The sequence below is a fragment of the Danio rerio genome, chromosome 23, assembly GCF_049306965.1.
Source record: "Danio rerio strain Tuebingen ecotype United States chromosome 23, GRCz12tu, whole genome shotgun sequence".
Lineage (NCBI taxonomy): Eukaryota > Metazoa > Chordata > Actinopteri > Cypriniformes > Danionidae > Danio > Danio rerio.
This window is the reverse complement of record NC_133198.1, coordinates 6,826,808-6,843,000: the sequence shown is the minus strand read 5'-3', so window position 1 is coordinate 6,843,000 and position 16,193 is coordinate 6,826,808. Positions and strand designations below refer to the sequence as shown.

Sequence of the window (16,193 nt, the reverse complement as noted above, 5' to 3'; positions counted from 1 at the left end):
ACACAAACTGTGTGTAAAGACTGTCCTTTAACTGTCCTTGAACTACGACATAACATTATTCATTCATTCATTTTCTTGTCGGCTTAGTCCTTTTATTAACCTGGGGTCGCCACAGCAGAGTAAACTGCTAACTTCTCCAGCAAGTTTTTTATGGATGCCCTTCCAGCTGCAACCCATCTCTGGGGAAACATCCGCACACACACTCATACACTACTGACAATTTAGCCTACCCAATTCACCTGTACCGCATGTCTTTTGACTGTGGGGTAAACCGGAGGAACGCAGGGTGAACATGTAAACTCCACACAGAAACGCCAACTGAGCCGAGGCTCGAATTAGCAACCCATTGACCTTCTTGCTGTGAGGTGACAGCACTACCTACTGCGCCACTGCCACTGCCCAACATAAAATTACACAGACTTAATTTAAGCAATTAAGACTTTAAGACCAAACTACACAACCCAGACTCATTCTAAAAACGTACCTCTATATACATTTCTGGAGAGTTCCAAATATGTCCCAGGAGGCACGTTTTTTGCAGTTTTTGTTTTCGCAAATCCACCAGAGGCTGCTGTGTGCGCTTTTTTAAACCTTAATCTTCGCTGTCGACTGACTGACTGATCGACTGACCCAACCTCCTCTTTCCCTAAACCCAACCAATAGTGTTTTCAAAAGTACCAATTGAACCACGCACCCACTTCCCTAAACCCAAAAGCAGTTCAGAAAATTGTGTTTTCAAAAGCAATCCAGAAAAAGAAAAACCCTCAGCCTGATCTTTACCACATTTTCAGATTTTACCCCATTCTTACCCTGTTATTTACTTTTTTTTTGTTTTTGTCTTACCTTTTTGAAACCATTCTTCACCGTACTCAAACCCCATCATCGCAGTCAACTCTGCTCCACGTCACCAGTCCACCAACGTATGCGGCAAGCCACTGAACAAACTGTTAACTTTCCCACTAGCTGTCCATACGGAGGTAAGCGGATAGCTGGTAAGCGCGAAAAGAAACAGCATCATACCGCCCTATAGCCCCGTTTTAAAGACGAACTGCAGCCATACGTAATTCTGGCTACATAATTTGCGATCTCCAGAAATGTATATAGGGGTATGTTTTCAGAATGAGCCCATGTTGAAACTATTCGGAGTTATATGATCATATGATTGCGAGCATATGTATCTCACCTCCTCCATTTTTATAACAGAGGTAAGGAAACCTCCATACGTTTCCAAGGCCAACAGCAAATCCAACACAGGACATGATGAAGTCCATCTGCCTGCTCCATGTTTGTCGATCTGAATGTCCCAGTTCTGCTGTGGGATCACCTGTGTCCACCAGCCCGGCACAAACACTGGGCTCAGCCACGTCTGTGTTGGAGCCCTCAGTCTCTGACACCAAAGGTCGGGCGACTTCTGCATCCTCCTGAGACTCGTCCTCACAAGAGCCTCCATCATCTGAGAGAGAGAGATCAATACATGATTTACAGACTGCAGGCTTTCAGCTGAGAATGTGTAGAATCAATTCCACATGAAATGTAGATATGGACCCCCTTTCAACACTTTCTGAAGCAGGTGGTCCATGCAAGGTTTTTTGATGTTTGAGCTTTCAAACCCTTGTTGGTGTCTTATTGTAATGTACAGATGTCTTTTCATCTCAGCAACAATTAACTAAGGGTGCTTTCACACCTGTGAATCGATTCAGTTGTTCCGAATCAGGGATTCAAATTGTTACAATGTTGCTCTTTGTTCTTGAAGCGGTTCGCTTTCACACTGCAAAGTTTCTAAACGGACCAAAAAAGCACAAGTCACGTGTGAGTAAACTCTCCTCACATTGGTCAGTGTCAGGGTTTATTTTGCAGAATCCCGCTCAGCTGTCAGGGGTGGTGGTGGTTTGGTGGTGTTTGACAAGGTGCGCTTGACGTGTCTGAAGAGCGAGGAAGAATGCGTTGGGAAGGGGTGAGAAGGGTGCGCAACGTATTTTACGACCGGGAGAAGACGCGCGACTCGTTTGCGGGCATCCTGAGTCTCTGTGCATTTGCGGGAGACCCCCGAAACTTCCGGGACACTTGGGATGTCTGTTGAATGACCTTCCGCCCTAGTAATAATTCTCTTCATATAGCCGTATGCCTAGTACAGGGATTCCCAAACTTTTTTATTCCGGACCCACCTAGGCAAGTAATTCAATCTCAAGACCCACCATAATATATTAATATGGAAAAATGGGTAAAAAAAAATGTATCCATTCAAAGCAGTCAAAAATATATGGTGTGTGGCTTTTTGGATTTTGCTATTTGATATGCAAAAAATGAGGCTCGAAGTGCTTTTTGTGGGATGCTGGCTGTAACTGTGATAATTATTTTGTTGAAAAAGATACTCATTTTTTTTAGAAGAGAATATGATCAACCTTTGATCAAGCCCCTTGATTATGATCAAGCCCCGTCACATCGCAGTAAATTCCACTGCTAGTGTATAGTCATAAGAAACTAAATAGGTTTTTGATCGACTACTACATGCTGGGAAAACGTCAGATAAATATGCCAATGCAATTAACGTTATAGCTGAATAGATCTAATATTTACACATTTGCTTGAGGAAGGACTGATGGGGGTAGTTACATTACTATTACTATTTTCCATAACATCTATGCCCTTCCATAACATTAGCTGACATTAAAACTAACAGATAGTACTTTAGCTATTTATTGATTAGCAATCTGTCAACGTTGGGATGTAAAAAATATGGGACAACACATAGCTTCAAATGATAGAATACATAGCAAACATTAGAAAATATTGACAATAAAAAAAAAAAGTTTAGCGTATTAAAATCAATAGCCTATACAGAAATTAAATAAAGTTATAAAATCTATTTCATGTTTAATTGCATTTGCATATTGATTAAAGTTACCATAGTTTTTTAGTGAAGAGCAGCCAATGAATCTCTCATTGGGTTTTGTTTGTTAACAGAGGTGTTAATGTAAGAATGCACAGATCTATAATGAAGCATTCGAGTACTTTAGTAACTGTGTGTGCTCATTTAAGAGAAAATTAGTAGTGTTTAAAATAAAACACGCAGAACAAAGCAAAAAAAAAGAAAGAAAGAAGAAAAAAAAGAAAAAAATAAGCACTTTTCCGACGATCCCTTACTGAGAGCTCCGCTCAGCGCGAGCTCTCCCGACTAAACGCAGATTGCGAGGGCTCAAACGGAGCAGTGCTTGTAATGTCGAGCGAAAAAAAAGAGAAAAAGACAGCCGTGAAACAACCAGCTTTGTCTTTTTGTAGGAAACACACTTTAGGTAATTTTAGTGTAAGAGGTTTTTGAGTTATTGCCGTCAATCGTACTGGTTTTGATTCACCGCAATGTAAATAAAGCTGGGGTCACCTACGAGACGTTGCCCGACCCTCCTTTGTTCACTGTGTGACCCACTAGTGGGTCGCGACCCACAGTTTGAAAACCCCTAACCTAGTACATATCCATAAAGCAATGTGATATAACCGGGCTTGGATCGTATCGCTTTCTCACTACAAACAATCCGCTCCAGAGTTTGTTTCAATCGAGCCAAGACCATCGCATTTAAGCAATCTCGGAGCGATTGTTTTGCGATTGGTGGTTTCACATATGCCAAACGAACCGCGCTAACTGGGCAAACGAGACAGGTTCTGAAACAAAAGTCTAGGTGTGAAAGCACCCTAATTTGTTAAACCAGCACACACTGAAAAGCTGTGAAATGCAAGGTACAAAAATGTGTTGAAAATTGTTAATGTTTTATATATTTTATTTATTCATTTTTTTATGTAATTTGTTCTGAATCTAAATCAGGGCTCGAAATTGCGACCATTTGGTCGCATATGCGCCCGAAAATTAATCTATGTCAACCTCATAATATATTTGGGAGGATTTGTGCGACTGCATAAAATGGATGTAGTGCAACCTGTTTTGATTTTTTCTAAAAACGTGCTGAATCGCTCTTTCCTGCTGCTGTATTGGTTCATATTAGCTGTCAATCACTCAAGGCATTCCGCTGATAGATGACGGGGAGGGAGCTTTAATAACCGCAGGAAATGCAAATGGCTGAAGCGTGAAAAGTACAGTTTTGCAACCCCCACCTAAAGTTAAGGCGCAGATGAGAGCGATCATGACATGTGGTGAATGTCGATCCGCCAGCCGAATCTCAGTGCGTTGCATTCAATGCGTGTTCAGCGCAAATATCCGCTAAATGTAAAATCTAATATTGTACACATCATCGCCAAAGAAGCTCGCCTTTACTAAGTTTACACTGAAACCGACTTATAACGAAGAGCGGTAATGCGCTGGTAGTCATCGCGTGAATCCTGTTCTGCCTGCTCATATATTGGGCTGACTCGCCTGCTTTATTCCACAAACACAGAAAAATGAAGATCAGCTCATAACGAGATCATTAACATGACGCAAACTGAAACCAAAACTTTTAAAGAGTGATAGAAGTGAGACTTTTCTTGCTTCTTATTGTCCGTTCCTTCTTGAGGTGTATATTATTTTGCTATTTAGTTACTGATGACTGCTTTGCAGCTTTCAGCATTGAATTGAATGATTTATTATAATCTTTCATTTGTTTTGTAGCAGAAATATTATTTATTAAATTGACATGCATATAAAAACAATTGTGCAGAATAAATATTTCTTACTGGAATGCTTCATTTGCGTTTGATGCAAACCATATATTTATTTTTCATAAAGTAACAGACTTTTACAGCAGATAACTTACATTCAAGCACATTTAAGGCAGCATGATGATGAGAAATGTTATTCATTGTTAGTATTATTGTCATTTTCATCATCATTAATATTCTATAATTATTAGACATACATTTTGGAATTATCACAAATAGATGTTTTAAAATACAATAAATCCCTTAAAATAAAATTTGCAATGGTGCTCATTTAATTTCGGTGGATGCTCCTAATTTTTTTCTGGTGCTCCTAAATAGTTGAAGTTATGAGCACCGGTTCTACCCAGGAAAAAAGTTAATTTCGAGCTCTGTAGATATATTTTGGGAAGGATATATACATTGTCCAGCATTAATGAGTACACCTCTTACGGATGTCTTTTTTTATATTTGTTAAATTAATACACACAAGTAAGTATTTCCAGTAGTGATCAATGGACATATGACAGCAGCGATGAGACATTAAAAATAACACATAGAAGAAACACAATAATCGGCAGAATTCCCAGCAGGGTTGGATGGCAAGCCATATACATCGGCACCCCCAAAATGATAATCTAGGATGCTGTACAATAAAATATTTGTGTATAAATTAAATAAGTCAGTACTAAAGACAAGACTGGAACGGATCTAACAAAATAACTTAGGAAATAATGGTGCAAAAATTAGTGCAGCCCAATGGGCTCTATGCACAACTAGTGTTTTCCCAGCAAGGATAAACTTCCAGGTGAAAGCTTAATGTGACTATTTTCAATTTCACAATGTTGTTTTTACAGCATCGATATTGTAATGTAATTACAGTACATTCAGTGAAATAGACTAAAGCAGTGGTTCTCAAACTTTTTTCACCAAGTACCACCTTAGAAAAAAATTGTCTCTCCAAGTACCACCTTACGACGCTATTTTTTAACCAGTATTAAAAAAATAGCGTCATAGGCCTAGTTAAGCAGCTACAGGTGTGCACAGTTTAAAAACGATGCAGATTACTTCCTATTATTAAGAATATGTATTAATGTCAGTCACTTTAAACATTTTAAATAGTCTGAACATTAACTGTGCTTGCAGATAAAAGAAAAGTTTTAGTTAAAACGTGCTTTTAAAAGTTCGTTAAAAAATGGCGCTGTTCTTAAAAAGTAAAAGAAAACTGCTGTACTTAAATCTAAAGTATTCATAGTAGCCTATTCATCAAAAGCTGGAAATGCTGCTTGGACCTTATAAATATTGGCTATATGTCACATTCATACACTTTCAGACAAATCTTGAAATAAATGTTAAATGTATATGACAGGGTTCATACAGGCACAGCCTAATGAAAATCAATTCCAGCACCTATTTTTTTTTTTTTCAAGACTGACATGCTATGTATTGAAGACCTGAAATGTATTCTCAGCAACCCATAAAACATTGCATAAGAATAGATACAAATAAAAACCATTAATAATAATATTTATTAATCATATATTAATAATATAATAAACCTGCACTAAATGCTTGTGAAATCTTTTTTGTACTCAAGTAAAAATACTATTACACTGCTAAAATAACAACATTTTTAGTAAATAATGCTAATATTAGGTAAAAGTACAAAGTACTCTTTTAAAAAGTACTAGTTGGTTACTTTTGGGGAAAAAAATCAGATTTTCATTATGAAATCCCTTTTTTTAAGTGTAAACCTGATTTAATGGTTTGATTGCTTAAATCCCAAAGCTACATGTATAGGAATTTGCACTAAAAAAGGAAGTATGGCCGATTTTTTCTTTCATGACAATTAATCTTTTTCAATAGCACTGGTAAAACTACCAAATAATCTTTAAGGCCATAGAGACACTTTTTGCCCATTTTTAAAAAAATATATTTTTAAGCTTTGAAAGGTTAAATTAAAGTATATGGTAAAAAGATTTTTATTTAGCCTTTTATTTACATATTTTACACAATTTTTCTTTACAATATGGCAAATTTGTTTCTTAAATAGCTGTCCATCACATGTAGATTTTAATTTACACTTGATCTTAATCTAAAATAGAAACTTAAAAAAAATACAAGTACACTGTCAGTAAAAAATAAAACAAATGACTTTATTTTACTTGAGGTATTTGAAATATGACGACACTACACTTATCAAAGCAGTGCTTTAAGAGCCTTATTGTAAATGTTGATAAATAAACAATAAGTAACAATGGATTGCTTTGACCTGTAATGCTTTAAGACAGATCAGAATACAGCTAAATGTGTAAATCACACAAATACCTCATCCAGAAACATTTTCAGCATAATTCTTTTGTCGTAAAGAAATAAAAAAAGTTCCACCTTTGCTAAAAGTAAGTTTCACTTGACAACACAGCCAAATAAGAAGACCATTAGCATTGTCATCGATCATGCATCAATCTACTTCTAAATACTTGATAACTTTGAATACTTTTGACTAAATTTAGTTAAGGAGCAAAGATAAATAATGTCTACTTTAATAGTGGAAAGATCGCGATTGTATTCTATCTGAGCACACAGGCGATCCTGAGAGGACTTGCAGTTCATTTGAAAAAAGCATATCTAAGAGCTCGCATATCTGTTTTAGCGATTTGCGTACATGAATGCGCTCTCGTGTTAAAATAGAGCACTCGCCACATTTGCAGAAATTAGTTATTGCGCAATACCTCCATTCCCGCGCCGCCATTCAGAATGTATTTAGAGGAGTGACAGGTCAGAGGCGAGTCGACTGGCTGTCGGAGAGCGAAACGTGTTTGTAGATCATCAAAAAGGCAGGAAATATGTCCGCGGTTTAATTACTCAGCTAGACATCTCTATAGTGAAAACATCCGAGAAGCATTATTCCAACAAAACATTTGTTTTTAAGTTGTTTTTCTGTCTCTGCAACACAGAAAGCCTTTGTCCCGCCCTTACATTTTACGCAACTAGACAAGGTCGACTGTGATTGGCTACTTTTCATGTCAGTCAAATCACGCTCCAGAATCAATTCTTAAACTTCGGAAACTGATTTTCAGCAGCTTATGACACAATGCAGTAAAATAAACACTCTAAGCACAGTGTTGTGGTCGTACGCTTCACAAAAAAGCCAATGCTGATCACATCGATGTTATATTACACATTAAAGGATTAAAAGTGTTAATATTACTTTCATTATTCAGCGATTCCTCCGCGTACCACTAGGAGGAAGCCCGCGTACCACTAGTGGTACGCGTACCACAGTTTGAGAACCACTGGACTAAAGCATTCATTTACTTGTTCAAGTGTAAAACAAGATGAAAGACTGTGTAACCACTAGCACTGTCAGTAGCAACAGGCGAGCGCAGAAATTCCATTGAAAATACTGGAGTAAAATAAACTTTCAAATTTTAAAGAGATGACGGGGGTGAAATGGATTTAGGGTGCTTTCACACCTACACTTTTGTTTCGGAACGTATCTCGTTTGCCCAGTTAGCGCGGTTCGATTGGCATATGTGAACAGGGCAATCGCGCTCTGTTCCGCGCCAAAGTAATCGCTCCGAGATCGCTTGAATGAGGTGGTCTCGGCTCGATTGAAACGAACCCTGGAGCGGTTCGATTGTAGTGAGAAAGCGATCCGATCCGAGCGCGGTTGTATCACTGTGTTTTATGGATATGTAATAGGCATATACGGCTATATGAAGAGAGAATTATGATTGGGGTGGGAAGTTTCGCGAGTCTCCGGATGCCCGCAAACGAGTGATGATCTCCCGGTAATCTCGCGTCTCCCTACAGGTCCTCAAATAGGCATCGTCGCGCACCCTTCTCACCCCTCCCCTCCGCATCTCTCCTCAGACACATCGCGCGCGCGCACCCTGTCAATCACCACCAAACCACCACTTCTCCTGACAGCTTAGCGGGACGCTGCAAAATAAACCCTGACACTGACCAATGTGAGGAGAGTTTACTCGCACGTGACTTGTTTAAGCTCTTTTGGTCCGATTAGAAACTTTGCAGTGTGAAAGCGAACCGCTCCAAGAGCAAAGAGCAACAATGTAACAATTGTAATCTCTGTTTCGGAACAACTGAATCGATTCACAGGTGTGAAAGCACCCTTAATGCAGTGCTTATTGTTTGATCAGATACCCATTTTTTTATCTTATATCTAACAGGCAGTGAAGATCGCTGATTGTTAAAGAAATCTGATCTTAAACGTGACAATTTCCTAATGGAAAGACATCACCGGAACTCCTTGGACTGCCTGGCTAAAAATAAAATGTCCATGAGTCCATGCGCAAATAGCCCATTAATATGTTATGGATATATATATATATATATATATATATATATATATATATATATATATATATATATATATATATATATATATATATATAATTAGATGAAGTCAGACTTATTAGCCATCCTGGTTTCTCCCTCCTAATTTATGTTTAACGGAGAGAAGATCTTTTTCAACACATTTCTAAATATATATATATATATATATATATATATATATATATATATATATATATATATATATATATTAAAATGAGGGTGTATTAATTAAAATTTTCTATTCATCAAAAAAATGTAAATAAATAAATATATGGATCAAAAACAAGGTTTTCAAGCATCCACTAGATTACATTTAGTGTGACAACAATTTATGTACTAAACAAATCACGAATAATTAGAGTATTTTATGACATATTGAATAAATGACAAAGATTATAGTTATAGTTATAATAATCTACAATAATATAGTTATATTATAGTAGATTATAGAACAGAAAATACTCATTATTATTTTTACTTTATATTTGTCACTAAACTTTAAGTCGCAACGAACGTTTGGATAATTTAAAATGTATTCAAATCGAGGATAATCCCTTATGCTTTATTAAAATGCATTAAAGAACAAGCAGAATAATGCAGTTTCACTTTCGTGGAACATTGTTTCACACTACTTATTTTCCGATCATTCCTATCATTACACACTCAATATTAAATATGCTTCCTGCTCATGTAAAATCGCGATAGCTGATCTTTAACAATTGAATGTAAACTTAATTGTAAATGCAGGGTAGAGCGTTCGAGTGGAGGTTTGATTGACGGTCGTGTTCCTATGACATCAGTGGCAGTTTTATGCCTGTCAGAGATGCAGTTGAATCCAGATTGGAGCGGATTGAATGACTCTCTGAGTGAGAGAGAAAGCGAATGTAAGGAGGAAAGTGAAGGAGACACTTGATACAGGTAAATACACGAAGACAGCAGATCTGGATCCTGTTCATAGCACATGGTTTTTACAACAGCCCTGCGTCTACAGGAAGCATAGTTACAAAAGCACACTGCTATGATTAATTTCCATGTCAGTTTATACATTGCATTTCGTGTCGTTTCTCTGTAAACACACGGTCATTAAATGTTGTTATTATTACCATTGTGTGTGGGAAAACAAGCAAATAAAGATATAAAGTCATTCTTACTGGAGAAATGCTCTTCAGGCGACATGCCGCGCGCGCACTGACCAGCAGGAGCGCCGCGCGCCCGAGAATTTACAAATAACGGTTCTTGACCCTTTTCTTTTTTTAAGTTTGCCTGGTTCGGTAGTTTTCCGCCGGTTTGCTGTCGGATTGTTTGTATAAGACTCGCTCTTTAGCAGATGGTTGATGAGATTGAGGTCCAAATTATAATAATTGACGTTCGTCGCAGGCTGACGAGGGTCTCAAAAGCAGTCGACAAAGCACTTGAAGGTAAGCCTGAAGAATCGCATGGATGTCGGTTAAACGAGAATAATAGTAATTCTCAAGAAATGCCAAGAGTTGGTGAAGTAATTTAACGGAAAGCAGGTGTGATGTGTCGCTGTCCGTCTGGCTGGATATTACACCGCTCTAAGCATCAGCGCCCAGCTCGCAGCGTCCCAGTTATGACGCTCGGTGCGGCAATGTGATTGGCTGGCGGAAGTGCGGTCCTCTGCGATTGGCTGTGTCTGATGTTGTCACGCGCAAACGCGTACCTGACCAAAGCCGCGTACTGACACAAACCGAACATGTCTAGACTCCCTAATTTACGTGCACAGCGATGGAGTGTTCATATGCTAACGCAGAACAATGTATTTGGATGTAAATTGCTGATAAAAAGTAAAAAGCGTCCAAATAGCAACTCCTTATCAGTGCTGATCTAATCTGAGCTCATTTTAAAAGCCTATACACCTAAAGAAAAGTTCAACTTTAAGTAGATATGTATAATATATAATATAAATAATATAATATAATATAATACAACTATATAATATAATACAATATAATATAATATAATATAATATAATACAACTATATAATATAATATAATACAACTATATAATATAATGTAATATAATATAATACAACTATATATTATAATATAAAATGACTATATAATTTACAACACAATATGTAAAATTAAGTGTTAAAATAATGAATTGGTTACTTAATCAAAAAACAATAAACACAACTACAAAGAGCACAAAATTAGGGTAAATATACAGTGTTTAGCATATATAAATACACCCCTCACAAATCTATCTTTTAAATCATAATTTTAATAGGAAGCTATACAATATTATATTTGTGCATATCCATTAGATTATTCAGTACTGAGGCCAAATCTGGAGCTTATCTAACAAAGTAACTTCTGATAATGGTCCAAAAACTAGTAATTTATATGCTATAGAAGAATATTAAATACAAATCTTAAAAGAGGACAAATCAAGAGCAGCAAAAAATTGAAACATTTTGTCAAATTTTTGTATTATCTTTCAATTTCTAAATATGTTTGGTGACTAAAATATTATTTAAAAAAATATATCCGTTTAATAAATCTGTTTTGTTTAAATGCACCAAAATGCATTGATTCACTGAGAAATGGATACAAATATTCATTTTCATACTCAATTATGCTGAGCACTGCACTTGGAGTTTCCTCAGTACACATCAAGTACACTTAAAAGTTTAATTCTGATATTTCTGAGAAGTACATAAAATAGACTGGAACTTTTATGTAATAATCTTTATTATTTAAATAAGCACATTAATGGTGCACTTAAACATCTTTTTTTGTAAGAACTGCAGCTTTTTACTCCCAATTATACTGTACTATGAAAGACTTAATTTTATTTTTCTAAAGGATTATTGTACGTTTCGTTGCTTATTATTTTGTTTAGTTACAACAGAACCTCCTTCACACCAGCTTGACATTAAAGTAAACTAAAAACAAATTGGAAGTTGCTGCAGAGTTATATTTCAATTTGAGGATGAATTTCTAACAAAAACTGAATATTGAGAAAGAGGCAGGGGCGTTTTTTTTTTTTTTTGTCCTCCTCCTCACGGTTTAAGCGGGCATATCTAAGCAAATTTCACCCAATCCATCAAACTGACACCTATAGAGAAGGAGCCTAAGAAAATGGTTAGATTTGGATGAAAGTTCATCAAAATAAAAGTTTTTTTTTTCCAGATTCGCTTGTACTGAAACATTTTTTGCTTTAACCTCTTAAGGCCCAAAGTGTTTTTACATGCATATTTTATTTCTCTTTGCTATTTGGGCTTATTAATGAAACCTAATTAGAATAAAACCTGAGTATCATCTTTAGATATGATGTACTTTTAGAGAAAAATGATGTCCATATATCCTCCATATGTACTCGTGGTCCGAATTTACATAAAACACTTCCTGACTGTTTTTAATGCATATTTAACATATAATTTTTTTAACATGTTTTGACGATCAGAGAGTAAAAACTACTTTTTCGGCCACTTTGGAAAGTTAAAAATAGTGTTTGGGACATTTTATATGCTGCAAAACACTTGAAGGATCATACTGTATGTCTGTAAAAAATATAAAACATTTAAAGTACTTTAAATAGGTTTTTAAGGCAGGGGTGTCAAACTCAGTTCCTGCACAGTTTAGTTCCAACCCTGCTCCAGCACACTTACCTGTAGGTTTCAAACTAGCCTGAAGGACTTAATGGGCCCTATCATACACCCGCCGCAATGTGCGACGCAATTGTTGTTTGCTAGTTTTAGCTTGGCGCAGGAGTCGTTTTAACGTTTTGCGCCACGCTGTTTCAATAGCAAATGCATTTGCGCTCAAATGTGTTCTGGTCTAAAAAGGAAGGCGTTCTAAAGCGCATTGCTGGCGCGTTGCTATTTTGAGAAACTATAATAGATTTTTCAATAGACCAAAACAAAGCCGGTCTAAAGTCCAGCGCAGAGCACATTAGTTGTGCGCTTCGCTTACACACTGCTTAATACACACAAGATGTAGAGCAATACACAAATATCTTTACATAGGAAAAATAATTAAAATATTAAGGATATATATATATATATATATATATATATATATATATATAGATAGGATTTAATTGTAACAAAGGGTCTGACACAGAGGGATCCATTTGCAGTATGTTTATTAAACAGTTTAATAAAGAGCACACAGATGGTACTAGTGTGCGAACTCACATAAAACACAGTTGTATTAGTTCGATGGGCTGGCGGCAGGCAAACACAGAGTGATATTGCAGGCATGAGTCGGAGGCAGGCGGCTAGGATCAATGTCTGTATTCAGGCTGGGTTCAAGACAGGCAGCAGGCAAGGCAAGGCAAGGCAAGGCAAGGTCGATAGACAGTCCGGGTTAGCAACGGGGAAAGCAGGCAAGGAGTAGAAACGCTCAGTAGTGTTTGCAGGGGCAGAACAAGACTTCGCACTGAGGTGTGTGTTTGTGCTGCTTATATGTGAGTGTGTGGTGATCAAGGAGATGTGCTGCAGGTGTGTGGTAATCAGTGTCTGGGGATGACGTAATGTCAGTAGTCCGATGATGGTGACCTCTGCTGGCCAGCGAGGGGAATGACTGGGACCGAGTCAGTGACAATAATAAGGATATATATAGGATATAAATATAAAGGATTAAAATATTACAAAACATATTATTTGCTAGCCTACATAAATATAAAAACATACTTTCATGCCTTCTTCCTCTCGGGGGCTTTTTTAGTTTATTCGTGACAATTTTGTTGTAGGATATAACTCAGTATTTTGAACACACTTCATTATTATTGTTCATTTATTCATTTGCTGGAAATTAGAACTGAATTTAGAAATAGTTTTGAAACTAATATTTGCGCTTAACAAACGAAATTAATTATTTATAGGCTAATTTATGTCTGTGTGTACAAGGTTTCCCTATCCACGAGAGCGAAAGTGAAAGTAGATAATGAGAGGCCTTATCTCTCATTCTCGCTCTGCAGATGCTCTGTTTAACTGTTTTCTTGCTAGTGAAATGCTCAGTTTTTCCACTAACAAAGTCGTCATGTAAATAGCAAATGTGCAATAGTGCGACGCAACTGGCTCTTAAAGGGAATGGGAGATGAGACTCTGATTGGTTTATTCTCAAAACACACCTATAACTCATTAAGAAAATAAACTCAACCCTTTTAGACCATGCGCCATGGCGCAAAGTGGATTTTTCCATCCTTATATTAGCAAAAGTAGATTCTAACATGCCCAAAATGCGTTTGCGCCCTGTGCTTTGCACTTCGCGCGGATCGTCAAAATAGAGCCCAATAAGATTGATCAGGTGTGTTTAATTAGAGTTAAAGCTAAACTGTGTAGAGCTGCAGCCATCCCTCTGAGCTTGACACCTGTGCTGCTTTAATGCGGACAAGTAAATTTCGATTTCGTACACTTTAAATATGCTTTTTGTTGTTAACCAAGCTCAATTTTATATTCATCAAGCAGATACACATAAAAACACAGAGCATAGCTAAACAGTTGTAAGAAACTTTTTTAGTGAGTCACCAAAAGCCCCCAAATTCCAGACTCCGAATTAAGCCTTATGGTATTAAAGGATCTATTGCAGTAAGAGCTCACATGCCTTTCTCTTTAGCTCAGCACAGAGGCGACGGCACAGGAGAAGTGCAGCCGTTATAGTATGTAAGGTGTCCAGGGTGGGTTTTTTAAAAATGGCATTTGCCATCTGAACTGGCAGAATTTTGGCAACATGGACTCGATTCATCATATTGCTAGCATTGTGTATACATATTTTGAACACATTGCTAGCATGTTTCATAACTTTGATAATATCTTTAACACAAGTATGCGAAGGCTAAGCCATAAATGCTAATGCTAGGCCAACATCATGTTGCTAGCATGTTTTCTAATCATAATTTAACCTTATTTAACTCATTGCTAGCATGTTTTATCATTTTGACATCTTTAACATGTTGTGGGCATGTTTTGACACATTGCTAGAAGGTTTTTCTGCCCAATGTTATGTCGCTAGCATGTTATTTATCACAGTTTTGCATTATTGCTAGCATCTTTTAGAATTTTGACATCTTTAACCTGTTGTGGGCATATTTTAACACATTGCTAGAAGGTTTTACCCCCCCAATATAATGTTGCTAGCATCTTTTTTAATTATAGTTTTACTTTATTTAACACATTGCTAGCATGTTTAAGAACTTTGACATCTTTGAAATGTTGTGGGCATGTTTTAACATTGCTAGGTTTTACCCCCCAATGTTATGTTGCTAGCATTTTCTTAATTATAATTTTGCATTATTTAACATATTGCTAGCATGTTTTATAATTTTGACATCTTTAACCTGTTAAGGGCATGTTTTAACATTGCTAGAAAGTTTTACCCCTCAATGTTATGTTGCTAGCATGTTATTTATCACAGTTTTGCATTATTTATCACATTGCTATTGACATCTTTAACCTGTTATGGGCATGTTTTAACACATTTCTAGAAGGTTTTACCCCCCCAATATAATGTTGCTAGCATATTGTTTATCATAATTTTGTAAATAGTGCTAGACAAATAAACTTGAATTAAATATTAATGAACATTTTGACATCTGTTGTGGGCATGTTTTAACACATTGCCAGAAGGTTTTACCCACTAATATTATGTTGCTAGCATGTTATTTGTCATAATTTAGTATTATTTAACACATTGCTAGCATGTTTTAGAATTGTGCCATCTTTTACCTGTTATACGCCTGTTTTAATACTGCCAGAAGGTTTTACACACCCATATTATGTAACTAGCATGTTGTTTATCATAATTTAGCATTATTTAACTCATTGCTAGCATGTTTTAGAATTTTGACATCTTTAACCTGTTGTGGGCATGTTTTAACATTGCTAGAAGGTTTTACCCCCCAATGTTATGTTGCTAGCATTTTCTTAATCATAATTAAGCAAAATTTAACATTTGCTAGCACGTTTTATAATTTTGACATCTTTAACCTGTTAAGGGCATGTTTGAGCATTGCTGTTAAGTTTTACCCCTTAATGTTATGTTGCTAGCATGTTATTTATCACATTGCTATTGACATCTTTAACCTGTTATGGGCATGTTTTAACTCATTGCCAGAAGGTTTTACCCCCAATATAATGTTGCTAGCAAGTTATTTGTCATAATTTTGTAAAAAGTGCTACACAAATAAACTTGGATTGAATATTGATGAACACATTGTTAGCATGTTTTAGAATTTTGACATC

General features: G+C 36.4%; 1 protein-coding gene and 1 long non-coding RNA gene across 4 annotated transcripts in view; one reads left to right on the top strand and one right to left on the bottom strand.

Moving 5' to 3' along the window:
• Nucleotides 1-10,547, bottom strand: part of si:ch211-117c9.5 — a 45,755-nt gene extending 35,208 nt beyond the window's left edge. For all 3 annotated transcript variants that reach the window (XR_012398980.1, XM_073939801.1, XM_001922928.8), the window contains exons 1-2: nt 10,134-10,547; nt 1,184-1,453 (exon numbers count right to left, since the gene is read on the bottom strand). Coding sequence is in view for 1 of the 3 variants with exons in the window: in XM_001922928.8 (XP_001922963.4) it covers nt 1,184-1,453; nt 10,134-10,158 (295 nt within the window). In the remaining 2 variants the exon portion in view is untranslated. The remainder of the gene's footprint in view (nt 1-1,183; nt 1,454-10,133) is intronic.
• LOC141380634 (uncharacterized) lies at nt 837-3,222 on the top strand. Its single transcript, XR_012398984.1, has 2 exons — nt 837-1,907; nt 1,953-3,222. It is a non-coding gene; the product is annotated as an uncharacterized lncRNA (long non-coding RNA).
• Nucleotides 10,548-16,193: the final 5,646 nt, after the last annotated feature.